General features: G+C 38.2%; 1 protein-coding gene across 3 annotated transcripts; it reads left to right on the top strand.

Moving 5' to 3' along the window:
- Positions 1-975: 975 nt before the first annotated feature.
- Positions 976-17,296, top strand: LOC123520219 (enolase). Of its 3 annotated transcripts, none has more exons than XM_045282307.1 (6): positions 976-1,090; positions 6,617-6,878; positions 7,809-7,963; positions 14,730-15,234; positions 15,723-15,943; positions 16,694-17,296. In XM_045282307.1, the coding sequence occupies exons 2-6, from the start codon at positions 6,639-6,641 to the stop codon at positions 16,875-16,877; spliced, it is 1,305 nt and encodes a 434-aa protein (XP_045138242.1). In that variant the 5' UTR covers positions 976-1,090; positions 6,617-6,638; the 3' UTR covers positions 16,878-17,296. The 3 variants fall into 3 exon arrangements, with proteins under 3 accessions (XP_045138242.1, XP_045138244.1, XP_045138241.1); XM_045282309.1 differs by having other exon boundaries at positions 1,063-1,086; XM_045282306.1 differs by lacking the exon at positions 976-1,090 and adding an exon at positions 1,178-1,275.
- The last annotated feature ends 2,777 nt before the right edge of the window (positions 17,297-20,073 follow it).

Below are 20,073 nucleotides of genomic sequence, written 5' to 3' on the forward strand. Positions count from 1 at the left end.
TTTAAAATGTGCGCCGAATTCTGGATGTTCGTTACCATTTATGTGTATACTCACACATACAAGATTTAACATTGGTGTAATAGTGGACATATCTTTAGAGGGATCGAGGTCTTCTATTATTAATTCAAACTCTTGAAGCCGAACTCTGAATCAGCCGAATTTACTGTACTTTTGTCCTTTATGACCTTGAAGGTTTGAATTCTCTAAACCAATTGACGTCTTATTATGTAACTAATGTATGTCATTTGATAACAAATGTATGGAAATGTAATATCTATCATAAAGTTCGACTCACTGCATTAACATTGCTAAGCTTGGTTGGAATGTTGCAGGCATGGAGACTGTAGACACTGCATGATTATTGATCCGCCAAATGGGCGCTGTCCTCTGTAACCCAGTTAGTGTAGGTCACTGAAGACACCAGTCAAGGTCATTCATAGTATAATCTTACAGCTGTGGTAAGAAAACAGAACCTAAAAATGTGTTATAGTCAACAATATTCACCACAAAATAATAATATATGGCGGGAGTTGCCATATAGTGTGTTGTCTTTTTTACAAGATATAATTATATCCAATGAATCTGTTATTTTTTGGGACACTAATTAAGATGTAGGCATATTACATAGTGTATATCCTTTAAACAACCATAATTAACATATAACATTTGACAATTCTTACATAAAGTTGACGTGCATCACAGGTATGTTCATGCTAAGATACCACCTAACGTGCAATCGATATTGTAAAACTTATTACCGTGTGATAAAACAGGCGGGACAATGACACTGTGGGCAAGGGTAACGTAGCACCAGACGTTGGTGAGACCCCCAAAGTGGGAATATTACCGTGCCAACAGTGTGTAGGGCTGTGTGTGACAGTGTCACTTTGTCGTGACCTTGGCATCTCCTCTACTCCGGACGTTTTCCTTCAGCCACACTGCCGGTACTGATAACCGTGAATTTTGACTCTTAAGACCTCGTGCTATAAGGTTGAATAACTTGCGCTCCTCAACTAGAGGGCGCTGGTGCTCTTCTATATAAAAGCAGAAGGAACGCCTTCGATCTTTGCCAGTTGGAGACACAAGGTTGGTGAGTGCAGTGCATGTGAGATGTATTTTGTGATTATGTACATTTTAGATATTTACGTTGATTACACAGAGGTGATTTCATTGCATACAGCAGGATATTCATATGCATACTGATTCTACAGCTTGTGACTGTGTAGGGTGTGTGTCGGGCCACACTGGTGTACGTGACAAGTTACCGGTTAAAATGTGGGTGGTAAACTGGTTTTGATATGTCCCAGACAGTTGTGTGTCAACTGAATATTCCAAGACCTTAAACAGTGTTCGATATGTACATGTCGTATTCTGTACAAGGTTGCAATATTTGTCAAACCGGTCCTGGATTTTAGGATTGTGCAGGATGTATCGAGCAAGGTGACCTTCACCTGCCCTTTGTTGCCAGACGCCGCCATACCGGCAAGTGTGTGTTACAGAGCAATTAGCAACAAGAATGTCCATATCTTACTGTCTCACAAAGAGAAATCTACCTTGGGGGATTGTAGGTAGTCAAGGATGTGTATTTACTTAAACGGAAAAAACTTTGATTTGACACACATGACCATCCTGTCCTGAACTCAAATTGTCTGTTCGATATAACTTGTTTTTCGTCGGATATTTAACCCATTTCTTTTTTATAACAATTTCACTTATCTTCCCCACAACACTTGTAAGTGACACCGGTCAGTAATTTAATGGCTCAGTTGATTTTCCTCCTTTGAATATAGGGATTATGTTGGCTCTTCCATTCCTGTGGTACTCCTTTCCTTTAATGAGCTTATAATAATTTCCCAAATTGATTTTAATATTTGATTTTTACATTCCTTCAGTACCCAGCCTGACACACCATCTGACCCCATCACTTTTCTGACATCCAAATATCCTAGTAGTCTTCCAATTTCATGTTTATGCGCTATGATTTCCTGCAAGCCTTGACAATGCAATGTTGTATTTGGTTCTGTAAACCCCTCTTCTTCAATTAACACAGTTTTGAAACTCTCAATGTGTGTGTGTTTGTGTGTCATGGTTAATGTTTCATTAGTCTCCTCTGTCAGTAACTCATGACATGACTATATACATGTGGTAGTTTGCTCAATGTACTGACCTGTTTTTATTGACACATATTGATGTTTTTGAAAATCAACACATCACTCTAGAATCAGAGTTAAGGTTAGATTAAGTTAGATTGAATTTGCTTTAGTCTAGTTCAGGGGTTCTCAAAGTGGTCGATATCGATTGGAACATCCAAGGGGTCGATGAATAGCCAGGGGGTCGAAAGGGGATCGATGAATAATCAGGGGGTCGGTGAATGTTTACTGCTGGAGTAGAAGGGACCATTTAATCCTCTTATTTGAAATTCTTGATAATTTGTAAAAAATTTGAACCTGCTCCCTAATATCAGCACCCTTGTTGGGGCCCATCAGGCACATCCTTCTCATTAATGTCAACAGTGAAAGAAAAAAACTATGTTGCACTGATGATTAATTTACACGTACTTGTACACCTCGACATTTTCTTACTGTGATACCGTTTTATCATGCTTCATAGCAACAACAACAACAACAACTACTACTACTACTACTACTACTACTACTACTACTACTACTACTACTACTACTATTCATATTGGTTTTGGCATCAGTGTTTTTCCCTTGAATTAAAAGCTAGGGGGTCAATAGAAAATTTGAAACTTCATTGGGGAGTCAATGCGCTAAAAAGTTTGAGAACCCCTGGTCTAGTTGGTCAGAAGAACCAAATTAGACAAAATTTTGCAATTTCTTGAGAACAAATCTAAGGAGACATGACCATATTTGGTAAAGAAAGGACCTGTAGTAAATATCTGGCCACCAACAGGCTGGGCCACCTATGGAATTGTAGTAATGATCAGAGATAACCATATTCACCCTGGCCTAAGTGATAATGTGACAAACTTAATTTTTCATGAGTTGTCTTGACAGATTTGAACCTTGGTGAAAACATATCATGGGTAATTTTGTATATTCTGCTGTCAGACTAGTTTCTGTTCCCATCAGCCAAAGGGCAGTGGTGCAGATTCAAAAGGGTGACCATCCCCATGGCCTTTGAAAGAAAGGCTTGGTCTCATGCTATTATAATGAAAGTCTGAGAGAGGAGACATATATGCAGAAAAATATAGTCTCAAATAGGTGACAACTGGAAATGTTTTGATAAATAGTGGAAAATATTGACACTGGAAGCTAACCTATGTAGGTTAATAGCCCATGACTAGACTGCACATGGTGGTAGTATACCCACCATATTTTACATATGTGAAGCTTTTTTCATCTACTTGGCCATTATTGGCTCATATTGATGCATTTGAAAGTTGATATGTACATCTGATGCTTTTGATAATACATAACACCAGAAACATATTTAGGTTAGGTTAGGTTCAATTTAGGGTTAGGTTAGCTAACATTGTTTTTGGTTTAGCTGGTTAGGGACACCAAAATAGACTTTTTCCTAAGAAAAGTAAGGAAACAAATTACCATGTTTGTAGATTTTTTCCCCTTATGTAATTAAGGAAAAGACCCTGTATTGAACGGAAAATGAAGTTTGGTCAAGATCCTAGGGCCTTAGACTAGGTCTGACTAAATTAACCTGCCTTAAGATGAATTTTCCATTATTTTTGTGATAGTCTAAGCTAGAGCATTATATTGCCAAAGATTATAACCTAACACTGATAGTAAAAGGTTGGAGCTTAAGAACCTACATAAGTCGCACTAATTGCTGTGTTGGCTACATAACAGTCAGGAGTTTTGAGAACTAGATCAACTAAGTGCCTGATATGACCGAAGTGAATGACCACTCTCCCAAGTCGCACTTTCTTGCATAGGTATTCTGCTGCCAAAACCATATTGACTTCCACTCTTTGGTCTTGGCTTTATAATGATAAAAGAATCATAAATCTTGCCAGTAGCACCTCCTTAAGTATGTTTTAAGTACCCCCATCCATCTCAGCAAGCTTAGGGGCATGATGATTTTTTTTTTTTTTTTTTTTTTTTTTTTGGGGGGGGGGGGGAGAGGGTTTTAGCAAAATTTGCTCCCCCAAAAAAGTCCACAGACACCCTTAGCCTAAACTAGCTGGGATTCTGCACCCCCAGACACCCCTTTGGGTCTTTACCCTAACCTAACCAAACCTAATTCAAACATCTGGCAGGCGAGGCTGCCCCCTCCCCCGCCAGATGCCCCTAGACTAGCTGGGGGATACACCCCCCTTAGGGTCTTTACCCTAACCTAACCTAAACATCTTCTAGCAGGAGGGACTGCATCCCTTCCGGACTACCCCTGGTTACTAACCAAACCCTAGAAACCTAACCTAAGCCAGTTTTAACCTATATAGCAAAGCACTGGCAATGCTGCTCATAAATAACAATACATAGGCTCACTGCAGCTTATCCCTCATAACAAACTAACAGGACGCTACATGCTGCACCCCGTCATGGAAGTCACATAAAAGTCTCGTAGTATCTGATGTTACTCACAATTTGGGAAACAAAATCAACTCGTGATGCACTAATAGTCAAACTCTTGCGTTTTCCGGTTTAGCGATGATAGAACAAAAGAAAAAAAAAAAACCTTGAATTCGCAATCCGAGCAGTATGCATCTATGGTGAAAGCAGCTTACCAATTGGTAGAAGCTGATGTGTTTCACCCTCTCTCATGAAAAACAAATGTAATATTGCACAAATAACTCTTAGTATGGCAGACTCTCATTGAACGTTATATGGACAGAAGCCTGTGATTGATTTTGCCCTGATATGTCATTTAACTAACTAGTGGCATGGCAGGCTCTCATTGGTTGCTCGTGACACGTGATTTATGGTCACCACAAACCCCACAGGACCCACAATGCCCTATTAATGTAAGCAGCCACAAGAAGAGGAAGGAGACTGGAATACCACTTGCCGGACTTAGTTTTTGGGAGGCACCTACCAAACTTTGAGAGCCTGGGTAGGACACACTAAGGCCAGCTGCCAAATAAAACCACAAAAAACGTGTTTTGCCATGAACTACTTCATCAGTAAATGTCAGTATTTTACTGCTTCGTTAGAAGTTGCTATTAGTAAGATTTATGAAAGAAATAAATACAGTAGAACTTTGTAATTTTTCTTCTATTTTTATTCATTTATTTTTTTATTTGTTCATTTTATTGTATTTGTTTATTTATTTATTTGTTTATTTATTTATTTATTTATATATATATATATATATATATATATATATATATATATATATATATTTTTTTTTTTTTTTTTTTTTTTTTCCTTGTACCAAAATGCTCTCCTATTTTCTTGCATCTCCTGTGTGAGATCATCATCATATATTGAGACTACAATATTCAAAAGTAGATTGAATAGGTTATGCACCAGGATAAGTGGACATGGAAGTGTAATACTTTTAATGTTTGTTGATTGTTTTTATTTTAGCTTGTAGTACGTATTTATGTTTATTTAATACTTCTCATTAATAGAGCCTTTGAGTGCTAAAAGGCACGTTATTACTGTCTTTGATACCCAGGTATTTAAGAAAACCCAATAGAACATTTAGTACTTATATTTATAACTTGTATACACTTTCTTGTAAGTACTGAGCTCAATAGCCCTGAATCCCAGCACTGTGGTCATCTGTCTGTGATTGTTCTTGTAACCATGATAAAGTTATTTTAACATTTTCATACCTCATACATGTAATAAATACATGCAGGGAAAGGTCAGGTGCAATTATTCATGTCAGTTCATACGCACACACAGTCAGCGCACGGCTCTGCCACCCCACTAGTCACTTCAGACCCCTCATCTTGACTCGACTGGTGCCTCGGGGCATCATGGCATTCCTTGAGGGTGGCTAGATGGTGATCACATGATAGGGTGTGACATCATAGGTGATAGGTTTCACAAGATTATATTTCACAGAATTATTCTGGCTAACTATCACCTATTCAAATGGTTTAACATTTTATATATATTCATGATTATTATAGTATTGCTTATCATAGATGTTCTTTCCTAAATATTTACCAACAAGCTAGGAGAGGAAACAGTAAATAGACACTACTACTCACAAGTGTCAGGATAGGAATTCTTCACTCTAAGCTTCTAAAAGGTTCTGGGTTACATGATGGTTCTCTACTCCATGTGCTAACAGATGAAGGACTAATGCATTTGGACATACTGATTTTACTGAAAGCTACCTTACTATTTTTCTCATTGCCATGTTAATGCATTCAGCTGTGCATCTTTTTATTAGTTTACTTACTGTTAGCCTACTAGTACATTAATAGCAGAGAGGAGAGGTGATGGATGTTGGAGATTGGCTTGTCAGGACTGAGGAGATGCTTAGGATCAGAGGGTCTTAGATTAACAAAAACTGGATGAGAAGTGTCCATAGACTGATACATGTATTTTTTTCTCATCTTTAAATCACATTGATTGTGTCTATTATATATTTTTTGTAATTGTAGTGATGTGATATTGATTAATTATTATATTAAAAGAAATTAATTGATGAATAATTTTGATTCTTATGTTGACAGGATCCATCGCGCAGCTTCCAGGATGTCCATCACTAAGATCTTCGCCCGCACCATTTTTGACTCCCGTGGTAACCCCACAGTGGAAGTTGACCTCTACACTCAAAAGGGGCTTTTCCGTGCAGCTGTGCCCTCAGGGGCCTCCACGGGCGTGCATGAGGCCCTGGAAATGCGTGATGGAGACAAATCCAAGTACCATGGAAAATCCGTCTTCAACGCAGTAAAGAATGTTAATGACATTATTGCTCCCGAGATCATCAAAAGTGTGAGTTTATTAATTGTGATGTTTTCTCACTTTCTGTTAAGACTACTGACTCTAGTGCAAAACATGAATGATATAAGGTGCGAGTAACATGAAATTGTTTACTAGTGATGTGTTTTTGGAAAACAGCTATGAATGTTAGATTTTGAGAGGAAGTTCAGATATGAATTAGTGTATCTTGCAAGGTTAGGGTGCTAGCAATGGTAAGCTATGAGGGGGGGTATAGGAAGAGAAAGATTGCAGGAAGTAAAAATTTAAGCATCTGATGACATTGTTGTAGGAATGTGATGAGATGGTAAGAAACAGGAGTTATGTAAACATTGTGAGTTAAAGAAAGAAGAGGTGTAAAAGATAGTGTCATAATATGGCTTTATAAGTTTGGGAAATATGCTATTACTGTGTGTGGCCTCAATGCTCATCTGTCATCAGCTTCAGAATTTATGATGGATGATGTCTCTAACTCTGGAATACAAGGTCACTGTGACTTCATATGCATTTCCACTGTTAGGCCCCAGGTTTACCTAGGTATCCATATATCAACCAATTGAGAAGGATGAACAGCTGGATGAACTGTTTACTAATTGTCACAGCCCAGATTTGAACTGGAGACTGCAAAATTTATAACCAGATAGAATAACCACTTCATAATGGAGCCACTGCAGGATGGTTATAGGAGGGAGAAATAAGACTTGGATGTAGAGATTTTTAAAGAATAGTATATCCTATTATTATTGATGTATGAATCAGAGATTTGTATATTGAATAGAGTATAGCAGTTGAGCTTTTGTTATAGGAATGCTGAGAGGGGCAAGTGAAGTTTTACTACATCATATAACCACTGATGCTCTTTGGTGCACAAAATCCTATCTTGATTTAATGTTAAAGAAGCTCTAAGTCAAAGAGTAAGTAGAAATGAGTGGTTTTCCTTTGCAGGGCCTGAAAGTAACCCAGCAGAAGGAGTGTGATGCATTCATGTGTAAATTGGACGGCACTGAGAACAAGAGTCGTCTAGGTGCCAATGCTATCCTTGGGGTCTCCCTGGCCATCTGCAAAGCTGGTGCTGCTGAACTGGGAATTCCTCTTTATAAGTAAGTATACTTGCTTGCAATCTAAGCTTCTGACATTTTCCATTAGAAATTCCTGATAATTTAATTTCAGTAGATATTCATAATCAGAGTTGTTCAGTTTCAGTAGATATTCATAATTAGTTGTTCAGTTTCTCTTGTTATTGTTCTTAATGCATCATTTAAAATTTTTTTATAATTACATAATTTATAAATTTCCTAGATCAATTTTAAACTGAATAATGCAGATGAACAATTGAAGGAAGTCATAAAAGTATACATGTCTGAATGTTTTCTTTGCATCCCCATAGATGTAAGTCAACTTTGACTTGAGACCTATTAGTTTCCTAAAACAACAATAATCTTTTGGGAAACAAAATATGTAGAGCAATTTGTTTTACAAGTGGATGGATGATGAGTTTTCAAGATTGACTCTCAAAAACATGTTGCTTGATATGATATCATAAGATATGCTAAAAAGATTTATATTCAGAATGTTTTTCAAAGGTGTATGTTATTTTTGCATCTTACTTGTCTTGTATGGATTTTAATTATTTTTCTGGGAGTGTTTGGCAGTTTGCATATCCTCTTAGAAGATACCAAGCCTAGATACTTTCATAGCCAGGGTGCATCAACAAAAATGTATGCCAACTGGAAGAGAGACTAAATGAACTACACTTTAAATTGTATTTTAAATATAGGCACCTACATGTGCACACACACACACACACACACACACACACACACACACACACACACACACACACACACACACACACACACAGGAGATTTCAACTGTAAGGAGGTAGATTGGGAAAATTATGAAAGTGGTATGGGGGAAGATGCCTGGGGAGATAGATTCCTGAACCTAATGATAGATAATTTGATGGTCCAAAGAGTAAAGGAAAACACAAGATTCAGAGGAAACGATGAGCCGGCAAGATTAGACCTAATTTTTACAAGGGATATACCAATTAACGATGATATAAGATACAAGTGCCCATTGGGAAAGAGTGACCATGTAATATTAGAAATGGATATAGAAGAAGGAAAGGAAGATAGAGATGAATCATACAAAGGAGACCGATTAAATTACAGAAAGGCTGATATTGAGAATCTCAAGAACTATTTTAAAAACGTAAACTGGGAGGAGATGGAAAACTCATTAACGGTTCAAGAGAAATATAACTTATTTTTGGAAATATACAAAACTGGGGTCAGGGAATATGTTCCGAAATATAGACCTAAAGAAGAAGGAAAGAAAGATTGGTTTAATGCAAGATGTGCTAGGGCAAAGGAGAAACGAGATGGAGCATGGAAAAGGTGGAGAAGAAACAAAAATCCAGAAAATAAGGAAAAAGGAAGAAGAAAAGAACTATGAAAAGGACATTGTCGAAAAATGTAAGGAACAACCAAAATTGTTCTACAGATTCATAAATGGAAAAATAAGACAAAAAGAAACAATAGAAAGGTTAAAAGGAGAAAACGGAATGGTGGAAGACCCAAAAAGTATGGCAGAACTGTTAAATAGTAAATTTCATGAGGTCTTTACTAAGGAATCCAAATTTGAAAGACCACAGGGTAATAGAGAGACTGTCTATATGAAAGAGATTAAAGTAACCAAGCTTGAAATAAAAAGTTGATGACGGAATTGGATGAGGAAAAGGCAATGGGACCGGATGAAGTCTCAGGCAGAATACTGAAAGAATGTAGGGAAGAACTAGCAAGTCCAATATACAACATCATAAAATGCTCAATAGAAAATGGAACAGTGCCAGTGGAGTGGAAAAGAGCTGAGGTGGTTCCCATATATAAGAGCGGAAGGAAGGAAGAACCTTTAAATTACAGACCGGTATCACTAACTAGTGTAATATGCAAGATGTGTGAAAAAGTAATAAAGAAGCAATGGATTGAGTTTCTTGAAGACAACAAAATATTATCAAATAGCCAATTTGGTTTTAGAAAAGGTCGGTCATGTGTGACAAATTTATTGAGTTTCTACTCTAGAATAGTTGATAAAGTACAAGAGAGAGAGGGATGGGTTGACTGTATTTATTTAGATCTAAAAAAGGCTTTTGATAAAGTGCCACATGAAAGATTACTATGGAAGTTAGAGGAGAAGGGTGGCTTAAAAGGAAGCACATTGAGATGGATGAAGAATTACTTAAGGGGAGAGAAATAAGGACGATAGTTAAAGATATGAAGTCCAAGTGGAGAACAGTAGACAGCGGAGTGCCACAGGGTCAGTATTGGCACCAATACTTTTTCTCGTATATATAAATGACATGCCAGAGGGAGTGAACAGCTACATAAATCTGTTTATGGACGATGCGAAACTGTGCAGAGTCATTAAACAAAAAGAGGATTGTGAAATACTACAGGAAGACTTAAACAAGATCTGGAAATGGAGCAAAAAATGGGAGATGGAATTCAATGTGGACAAAAGCCATGTCATGGAAATGGGAAAAGTGAAAGACGACCAGTGGGAATCTATAAGATGGGAGATGGAGTAGAACTAGAAAAAGTAAAAAGGAAAAGGACTTGGGAGTGACAATGGAAGAAAATAATCAACCGGTAAGCCATATTGATAGAATTTTCAGAGAGACGTATAATTTGCTAAGGAATATTGGAGTAGCATTTCACTATATGGACAAGGAAATGATGAAGAAATTGATAAGTACTAAAATAAGACCTAGATTGGAATATGCAGGAGTTGTGTGGACTCCCATAAAAAAGAAACACATAAGAAAATTAGAGAGACTACAAAAATGGCTACAAGAATGGTTCCAGAATTTAAAGGGATGGCATATGAGGAGAGACTAAAGGCAATGGATCTACCAACCTTGGAGCAGAGAAGAGAGAGGGATCTGATACAAGTTTATAAATTGATTAACGGAATGGATAAGTGGATAATGAGAAACTGATCCTGAGAGAAGAATATGACTTTAGAAGCACAAGATCGCATAGTAAGAAACTAAGGAAGGGACGATGTCTGAGAGATGTTAAAAATTTAGTTTCCGCAAAGATGTGTTGAGACTTAGAACAGTTTGAGTGAGGAAGTGGTGTCAGCAAAGAGTGTACATAGTTTTAAAGAAAAATTGGATAAGTGTAGATATGGAGACGGGACCACACGAGCATAAAGCCCAGGCCCTGTAAAACTACAACTAGGTAAATACACACACACACACACACACACACACACACACACACACACACACACACACACACACACACACACACACACACACACACACACACATTAACTCAGTGGGTCAAAGAAGATACTAGGTTTGGAGGAGAGGGAGCATCGTCAAGACTGGACTTGGTCTTTAGTACAGAGCCAATGGTCATTGAGGAGATGAGGGTGGAGTGCCCTTTAGCAAAGAGTGATCATGCAGTTTTGGAGTTCAAGGTGATAGATGAAGAGAAATCTAGAAGAAATGAAGAATATAAAGTGGGAAGATGGAATTATGCCAAGACAGATTTTGGAAACCTAAAGAAATTCTTTCAAGAGACAAATTGGATGAAATTCAAGAGTGCTAAGGAGCAAATGAAAAGTGGAAGGAATTTATAAAAATATACAAAGAAGGTGAGAAAAATTTGTACCAATAAGACAACATAGAGAAGTTGGAAAGCAGGACTGGTTTAACGATAGATGTGAAAAGGCTAGAACAAGAAAAGAGGATGCATGGAAGAGGTGGAGAAGGAAAAGACGGATTAAGCAGTGGAAAGTTACAAAAGAGCAAGAAATGAATATGTGTTGATTAGAAGAGAAGAAAGAAAGAAACAAGAAAAGGATATAATTGATAAATGTAAAGACCAACCAAGGCTTTTTACAGACATGTGAACAACAACATCAAAAATAGAGAAAGTATTGAAAGTTTAGAAGTAAATGGAGTATGCAGTGAGGATCCCAGGAAATGGCAGAGGCTATGAATGGATGCTTTGGAAGGTATTCACAAAGGAGACTGCTTTTGACAAACCACTGGTAATGGAACAGAAAGGGATTATGAAGGAGTTTCAAGTAACTGTGGAGGAGATCAAGAATATGATGGGGAGTTTAGAAGTGAGAAAAGCTGTGGGACCTGATGGGGTATCAGGATGGATTTTAAGAGAATGCAGGAGCAACTGGCAGAAAAAGTTTGTGAAGTAATTGATGCCTCATTAAGGGAAGGTGTAGTGCCCCAAGACTGGAAAAGAGCTAACATTGTCCCAATTTATAAATCAGGTAACAAGAGAGACCCATTGAACTATAGACCAGTGTCACTTACAAGTGTGGTAGCTAAGATGTGTGAGAGGGTGGTGAAGAATAGATGGACAGACTTCTTGGAGAAAATGACATACTTTGTGAGTGTCAATTTGGTTTTAGAAAAGGGCGTTCATGCACGACAAACCTGATATGTTACTATTCGAGGGTGATAGATGTAATACAGGAAAGAGATGGTTGGGCTGATGGAATATATCTGGATTTAAAAAAGGCCTTTGATAAGGTACCACACCGGAGACTGATCTGGAAACTTGAAATGGTAGGAGGAGTGCATGGCAGTTTACTAAAATGGATGGAAGACTTTTGGTAGGAAGAGAAATGAGAACAATAATTAAGGACAGACCATCAGAATGGGGCTTGGTGGAGAGTGGAGTTCCACAGGGATCAGTGTTGGCACCAGTAATGTTCGCGGTCTACATAAATGACATGGTGGATGGGGTGTCCAGTTATGTGAGCCTATTTGCAGACGATGCAAAATTGTTAAGAAAAGTGAGATGTGACAAAGATTGCGAACTACTCCAGGAAGACTTGGACAGAATATGGAAATGGAGCTGTACATGGCAAATGGAGTTCAACACGACAAAATGCAAGAAATTAGAGTTTGGCAAGAGTGAAAGAAGAATCAGGAGTATGTACAAGATAGGAAATGAAGACATAAAACCAGTCATGAAGAAAAAGACCTTGGGGTGACAATTACCAATGACCTATCGCCAGAGAGACATATAAACAAAATAATTGGAGAAGTATTGAACTTATTGAGGAACATAAGAGTGGCGTCAGATATTTAGATGAAGAAATGATGAAGAAAATAATTACTGCAATGATAAGACCGAGGCTTGAATATGCAACAATACAGTGGGCTCCGAACTTAAAGAAACACATAAGGAAACTAGAGAAAGTACAGAGGGCTGCAACAAAATGGTGCCTGACTTAAGAGATTTGACTTATGAAGACAGACTGAACAGAATGCAACTTCCGACCCTGGAAAACAGAAGAGAAAGGGGAGACCTGATAGCAATATACAGAGTGATGATTGGCATGGAAAAATGGATAGGGAAGATCTGTGTATGTGGAATGAAAGAATGTCGAGAGGGCATGGGAAAAACTAAAATGGCCACTTATAGGAGAGATGTGAAAAATATAGCTTCCCTCATAGAAGGGTGGAAGCATGGAATAGTTTAGACGTGGAAGTGGTCAACTCAAGGAATATTCATGATTTTAAGAAAAAGCTGGACATTAGTAGATATGGAGACGGGACAGTACGAGCATAGCTCTTTTCCCGTATGTTACAATTAGGTAAATACAATTAGGTAAATACACACACACACACACACACACACACACTTGCTTTGACGTGTAGCCCCTGTTCACCTAGCAGTGAGTAGGTACAGGATGTAAATCGAGGAGTTGTGACCTTGTTGTCCTGGTGTGTGGTGTGTGCCTGGTCTCAGGCCTATCCGAAAATCGGAAATAATGAGCTCTGAGCTCGTTCCGTAGGGTAACGTCTGGCTGTCTCGTCAGAGACTGCAGCAGATCAAACAGTGAAACACACACACACACACACACACACACACACACACACACACACACACACACACACACACACACACACACACACACACACACACACACACACACACACACACACACACACACACACACACACACACACACACACACAGATATTTGGGTGTGTCTCCTTTCACATGTAGCCCCTGTTCACCTAGCAGTGAGTAGGTACGGATGTAAATCGAGGAGTTGTGACCTTGTTGTCCCGGTGTGTGGTGTGTGCCTGGTCTCAGACCTATCCCAAGATCGGAAATAATGAGCTCTGAGCTCGTTCCGTAGGGTAACGTCTGGCTGTCTCATCAGAGACTGCAGCAGATCAAACAGTGAATTACACACACACACACACACACACACACACACACACACACACACACACACACACACACACACACACACACACACACACACCGCAAGTAATTATCTCCGAGGACATGGAAAAAAACTAATAAAATACATCTGTCTAAATGACATGAGAAAGTACAGTTTCCTGCATCGTAGTATTGATAAGTGGAATAAAATGAGCAGTGATGTCGTTGATGCGGTGTGTGTCAATGAGATGAAAGAGAGATATGACAGGAGTGGACAAGGAGACAGGACACAGAGAGCTTAGCTCGGGCCCTGTAATACAACAATAGGTAAATACACACACACACACACACACCATGAATGAATAATAGCATTATCAACCACATTTGTACCATTGGTGCATTTCTAGTATTTTGTCAGAAAACTGTTTTCAAAAATGTATATGAATACATTGAATTTCAAGGCTTCCATATATATACACTACTCCTATTAGATAGAAAAGTAAAATTATTATCTAAATTATATTTGTGCAGTTTTTCTTAGGTTGTGGGTTAAGTAAGAAATGAATCCTAAAATTTAATTTTATTTATTTATTTATTTTATTTATTTATTATTATTGTTTTTATTTTTATTTATTTTTTTTTTCAGACACATTGCCAATCTTGCCAATTATGGTGAAGTAATTCTGCCTGTGCCAGCATTCAATGTTATCAATGGAGGATCTCATGCTGGCAACAAACTGGCCATGCAAGAGTTCATGATCCTGCCCACTGGTGCAAGCAGCTTCACTGAGGCCATGCGGATGGGCAGTGAGGTGTACCATCACTTGAAGGCCGTCATCAAGGCGCGGTTTGGCCTTGATGCTACAGCTGTTGGTGATGAGGGTGGCTTTGCACCAAACATCCTGAACAACAAGGATGCTCTTGATCTCATTCAAGAGGCTATCAAGAAGGCTGGCTACACAGGCAAGATTGAAATTGGAATGGACGTGGCTGCCTCTGAATTCTACAAGGGCAACAATATCTATGATCTTGACTTTAAGACTGCTAACAATGATGGTTCCCAGAAGATCTCTGGTGATCAACTCAGGGACCTGTACATGGAATTCTGCAAGGACTGCCCCATTGTTTCTATTGAGGATCCATTTGACCAAGTAAGTATCATTTTGACAGACTGGTATGTAAGTTGTAAATGCTTTTTAATTCTTTAATTCTTGTAATTTTTAATGTGTAATTTCTGATATGTATATGCTTTATCTGTAATTGTAATGTCATTCTTCATATATTTCATGTTGTGTCCATTTTTTCTTTATTTCTTGTTCCTTCCTTCTCAGACTTGGCATAGGCTTTCTTAGCTCCTCATGATGTGTTAAGCAGCAAACTCCACCTTTCTTCTCCTTAGGTTTTTCTTAATTATTTTCAGTTCACTTCCTTGTAATATCTACTAAATTCTGGAAAGTTAGTTTTCGTTTTTCTTCCAATCTTAGATTTTCACTGAAAATGTCCTTATAGAAATTACCAAGTTCATATTTTGTGAATTACTGCCTGATATTTTGGTTATATTTCGGTTTTGGAGTTATGAAATTTTACAGTACAAGTATAATGTTTGGATGTAATGAAGAAAACTTACTTTCCACTTCAGGATGACTGGGAGAACTGGACAAAGATGACTTCCAGCACCAATATCCAGATTGTTGGTGATGACCTGACCGTGACCAACCCTAAGCGCATTGCCACAGCTGTGGAGAAGAAGGCCTGTAATTGTCTCCTTCTCAAGGTGAACCAGATTGGCTCAGTTACAGAGTCAATTGATGCTCATCTGCTGGCCAAGAAGAATGGCTGGGGCACCATGGTTTCCCACAGGTTAGTTTCTCTCTCTCTCTCTCTCTCTCTCTCTCTCTCTCTCTCTCTCTCTCTCTCTCTCTCTCTCTCTCTCTCTCTCTCTCTCTCTCTCTCTCTCTCTCTCTCTCTCTCTCTCTCTCTCTCTCTCTCTCTCTCTCTCTCTCTCTCTCTCTCTCTCTCTCTCTCTCTCTCTCTCTCTCTCTCTCTCTCTCTCTCTCTCTCTCTCTCTCTCCAGATACTGGATTAACCCAATATTTATAGGTTTTATTTAGTGAATTGCAGAAAACAATTATAAAATCTTGTGTAAGAAATCAAGTAGAAAGGGAAATCTGGAATTTATTTTATGGCGATGCAGAAACATTTACATCTTTATTCAATACTTACTGTAGAAACAAACATGCAGTCAAATCATAAAAGACAGAAATGGAGGAGAAATATTTTACCAACAGAGATTAATAAGGATTGACAAGAAACATCAGTAACAGATAGAGTGGGTAAGATAGGGAAACCATCCACTGCACCTATTTTCTTTAGATTAGTCTCCTCCTCCTCATCCTCATCATGGTTAGATTATTACTGGCTTAAGTAGCAGATATATGGTGACCTTTCTTTTTTGCCTCAAGTCATGAAATATTCATGTCATTGGATTGGAGATAAAAAGTAAATCAACTCAGGATATAGTTGTTCTCAGGTATTGCCTGCCTTGAATTATATGGTTATTATTGCTGGTGATATGGACATAGGTAATTACTTTCTATGTCTTTACTGCAGGTCTGGTGAGACTGAGGATTGTTTCATTGCTGACTTGGTAGTAGGACTCTGCACAGGACAAATCAAAACTGGAGCTCCTTGCCGTTCTGAGCGTCTTGCAAAATATAATCAGATCCTCCGCATCGAGGAAGAACTTGGTGCTGGTGCCAAGTTTGCAGGCAAGAACTTCAGGAACCCATGCTAGGTCGTGAAGTAAATCTAAAGTATTGTTCTATGATGCTGACTTGGAGTTGTCTAAGCTTGGTTTTCATTCACGTATTTGATCTTGGAAGTGTATTGAGTCATAAGCCTTTTGGAAACTGGATGTGTTTTAGGAGCAATTTGTGATGTCTTGCAATACTGGCAGACTTTATATTCCAGAACATGAGCATAGGACATCTTACATTTTGCCAATGAAATTGGTATACACTGGTATGCTAATTTTTTTCTCTCCCTCCTCCCTCCTTTCTTTTTCTTCTTTTTATGCATATGGTGGCTGACTTTTGTTTATTACTAACTAGTCATGTGATTTGTCGTAGGATTCGATCCTTTTCATTAAGTCACCAAAAAAATGTTGAAAGAAATTACCTTTATGTATATAAGGTGAATAAAAATGTAGTATAATGCAGTAGTTTCCATTCCAATATGTACGTGGTTCTCTAATTGATGCATTTTTTTCCTCCTGCAAAATATCCTAGAAGAATTAAGGGAATCCAAATTCTAGAAAGGAAGGAGACCACATGTGATGAATATCTATTAATACAGTAGGTGACAAAACCTACATTACCAGGTGTTGGATATTAATGAGTGGATATATTGGATGTTGATGTAATCTTGTCTGGTATTAGGAACTCGAAAACAAGTATTTGCAGATATGTATATTTAAAGTTAAAAGCTTGAGAAAAAAAATAGGTATGAATATGTAGTTGATGCATAATGGATCTTGCTTTCACTTGATGAAACTTTCATTTCTCATGTAAGGGCTTGAGATCATGAAATTGTTAACTCAAGACAATGTATGTAATGTAATACTGTGGATACACTAATGTATCATAAATCATGGTGGAGCTTATTGAGGTATGTGATTGTGGTAATGCTACATGTTGCATATTGTAATATTTGTTGTAATTGTTATTCTGTAAAAAATTTTTAAGTCTATACCATCATATACAGCAATTGCAGAACTCAGATATTTTCAAATATTTTGCCTGTGTAATTGCCTTTAGTGTTAGTGTTGATTAGGGTTGATCTTGCTTTCCACATATTAGGCAGAATTCTGCATTGTGTGGGTATTTGTTTTCAGTCTGAAAGAATTTGGAAAAGGCAAAGATATTTGAGGGAATGTTAGGATTCCTTTATAATATATACTAGGTCACCAGTCTTGAAATTTGGGGGTTGAGCCCATTTATGTGTTGAAATAGTGGGGGATGAGCACAGACAATATGGTGATGCTGCTGTACAGGAATGAGCTACAGTGTAGTATAATTAGTCATCCCATGGCTGAGCAATCTTTTCAGGGCAGGAATGAGATGAAACGTGCAGTGCTGGAGTGATAAATTAAAATCCCAAGTTTACTTTATACAAGAGTTTTATAGGAAAACTTAGTAATGGTTGCTTCTGACCATGAAGAAATGTTTCAGTGTCATACAAGAGTTTCATTGGAAAGCATGCTCATAAGGTAAATAATTGCTGCTCCTTGCCATAAAAAAAATGTTTTTGTCAGACTCATTGGATGAGATAGACCACATAATAATGTCATTGAGGTGATAATCTATGAAGAACTATTCACGACAACACTAGGTGGTGTCAAACATGTACATGATGTGCATGATATATCCATTGTAATTTGGAAACTTACCAAGAGAGGACAAGATTGTGGAAAAAGGATAGTAGAGGGGATGGCATGGGCTTTGTGTATTGAGGCCAGGAATAAGGCAAATAGAATACTAGGAGTTCCAGAGTTTACCAGAGAATGGTATGAAACATTGAGAGTACTGGTTAACTTGCATTAGAGAGCTGGACAGAATAGGGGTGAGAGAAAGAAGAAAGACTTGTGAAATGAGGCCGCAGGAGGGTGGGAGACATACTTTAGCATGAAAATAGCAATAAAAGATAGTAAGAGATGCAACATTCCAGTAGTGAGAAGAGGCTGTAGACAGTCGGTTAGGAGAGGGGAATTGATGAGAAAAAATCTTTTAATTCCACCCTATCTAACAAAACTGAGTGGAAGGCTCCCCCCCCCCCCCAAAACATGTGAAGAGTACTCCATACAAGGCGAGAAAAACTGATGGAGATGCCTCATAACGCCTAACTTCATAAAAGCTGTTTTAGCAAGAGGTGAGATGAGAAGGTTACGAGTACACTTTAGATTATGAGTAAAGGATAGGCCAAGGATATTCATTGTAGAAGAGGTGGACAGTCGAGTGTCAATGAAGAAGAGGGGATAGTTGTCGGGAAGGTTGTTTCGAGTTGATAGATGGAGGATTTGAGTTTTTGAGGCATTAAACACTACTAAGTTTTCTCTGCCCCAATCAGAAATTTTTGAAAGATCAGAAGTTGGGCATTCTGTGGCATCCCCTCATGACCTGTTGACTTCCTGAAAGGTTGGTCGTTTCTGAAAGGACGTGGAAAGATGTAGGATGGTATCATTAGCGTATGAGTGGATAGGGCAAGAAGTTTGGATAAGAAGGTCATTAATGAATAATAGAAAGAGTGGGTGACAGGACAGAACCCTGAGGAACACCACTGTTGATATATTTAGGAGAACAGTGGCCATCTACCACAGCAGCAATAGAATGGTTGGAGAGGAACTTCAGATAAAGTTGCAGAAAGAAGGATAGGAGCTGTAGAAGGCTAGTTTTGAAATCAAAGCTTTGTGCCAGACTCTATCAAAAGCTTTTGATATGTCTAATGCGACAGCAAAAATTTAACCAAAGTCTCTAAAAGAGGATGACCAATACTCAGTAAGGATAGCCAGATCACCAGTAGAGTGGCCATGATGGAAGCCATACTGGCAATCAGATACAAGATTGTGAAGTGACATGTTTAAGAATCTTCCTATTGAGGATAGATTCAAAACCTTTAGACAAACAAGAGATTAAAGTTATAGAAAGATAGTTTGAGAGATTAGAAAGGTCACCCTTTTTAGGAACAGATTGAATGTAGGCAAACTTCCAGAAAGAAGAAAAGATAGAAGTTGATAGCATTTGAAGAGTTTGGCCAGGCAAGGTGCAGTTTTTGAGAACAATAGAAGGGACACCATCAGGTCCAATAAACCTGAGAGTTTAGGCCAGTGAGGGCATGGGAAACATGAAGAATTCTAATTGATGTCATGAAATAGGCAGAGGGAGGAGAGGAAGAAACAAGCCTAGAATCATCCAAGGTAGAGTTATTAGCTAAGG

This window comes from Portunus trituberculatus, chromosome 46 (assembly GCF_017591435.1).
Source record: "Portunus trituberculatus isolate SZX2019 chromosome 46, ASM1759143v1, whole genome shotgun sequence".
NCBI classification, from domain to species: domain Eukaryota; kingdom Metazoa; phylum Arthropoda; class Malacostraca; order Decapoda; family Portunidae; genus Portunus; species Portunus trituberculatus.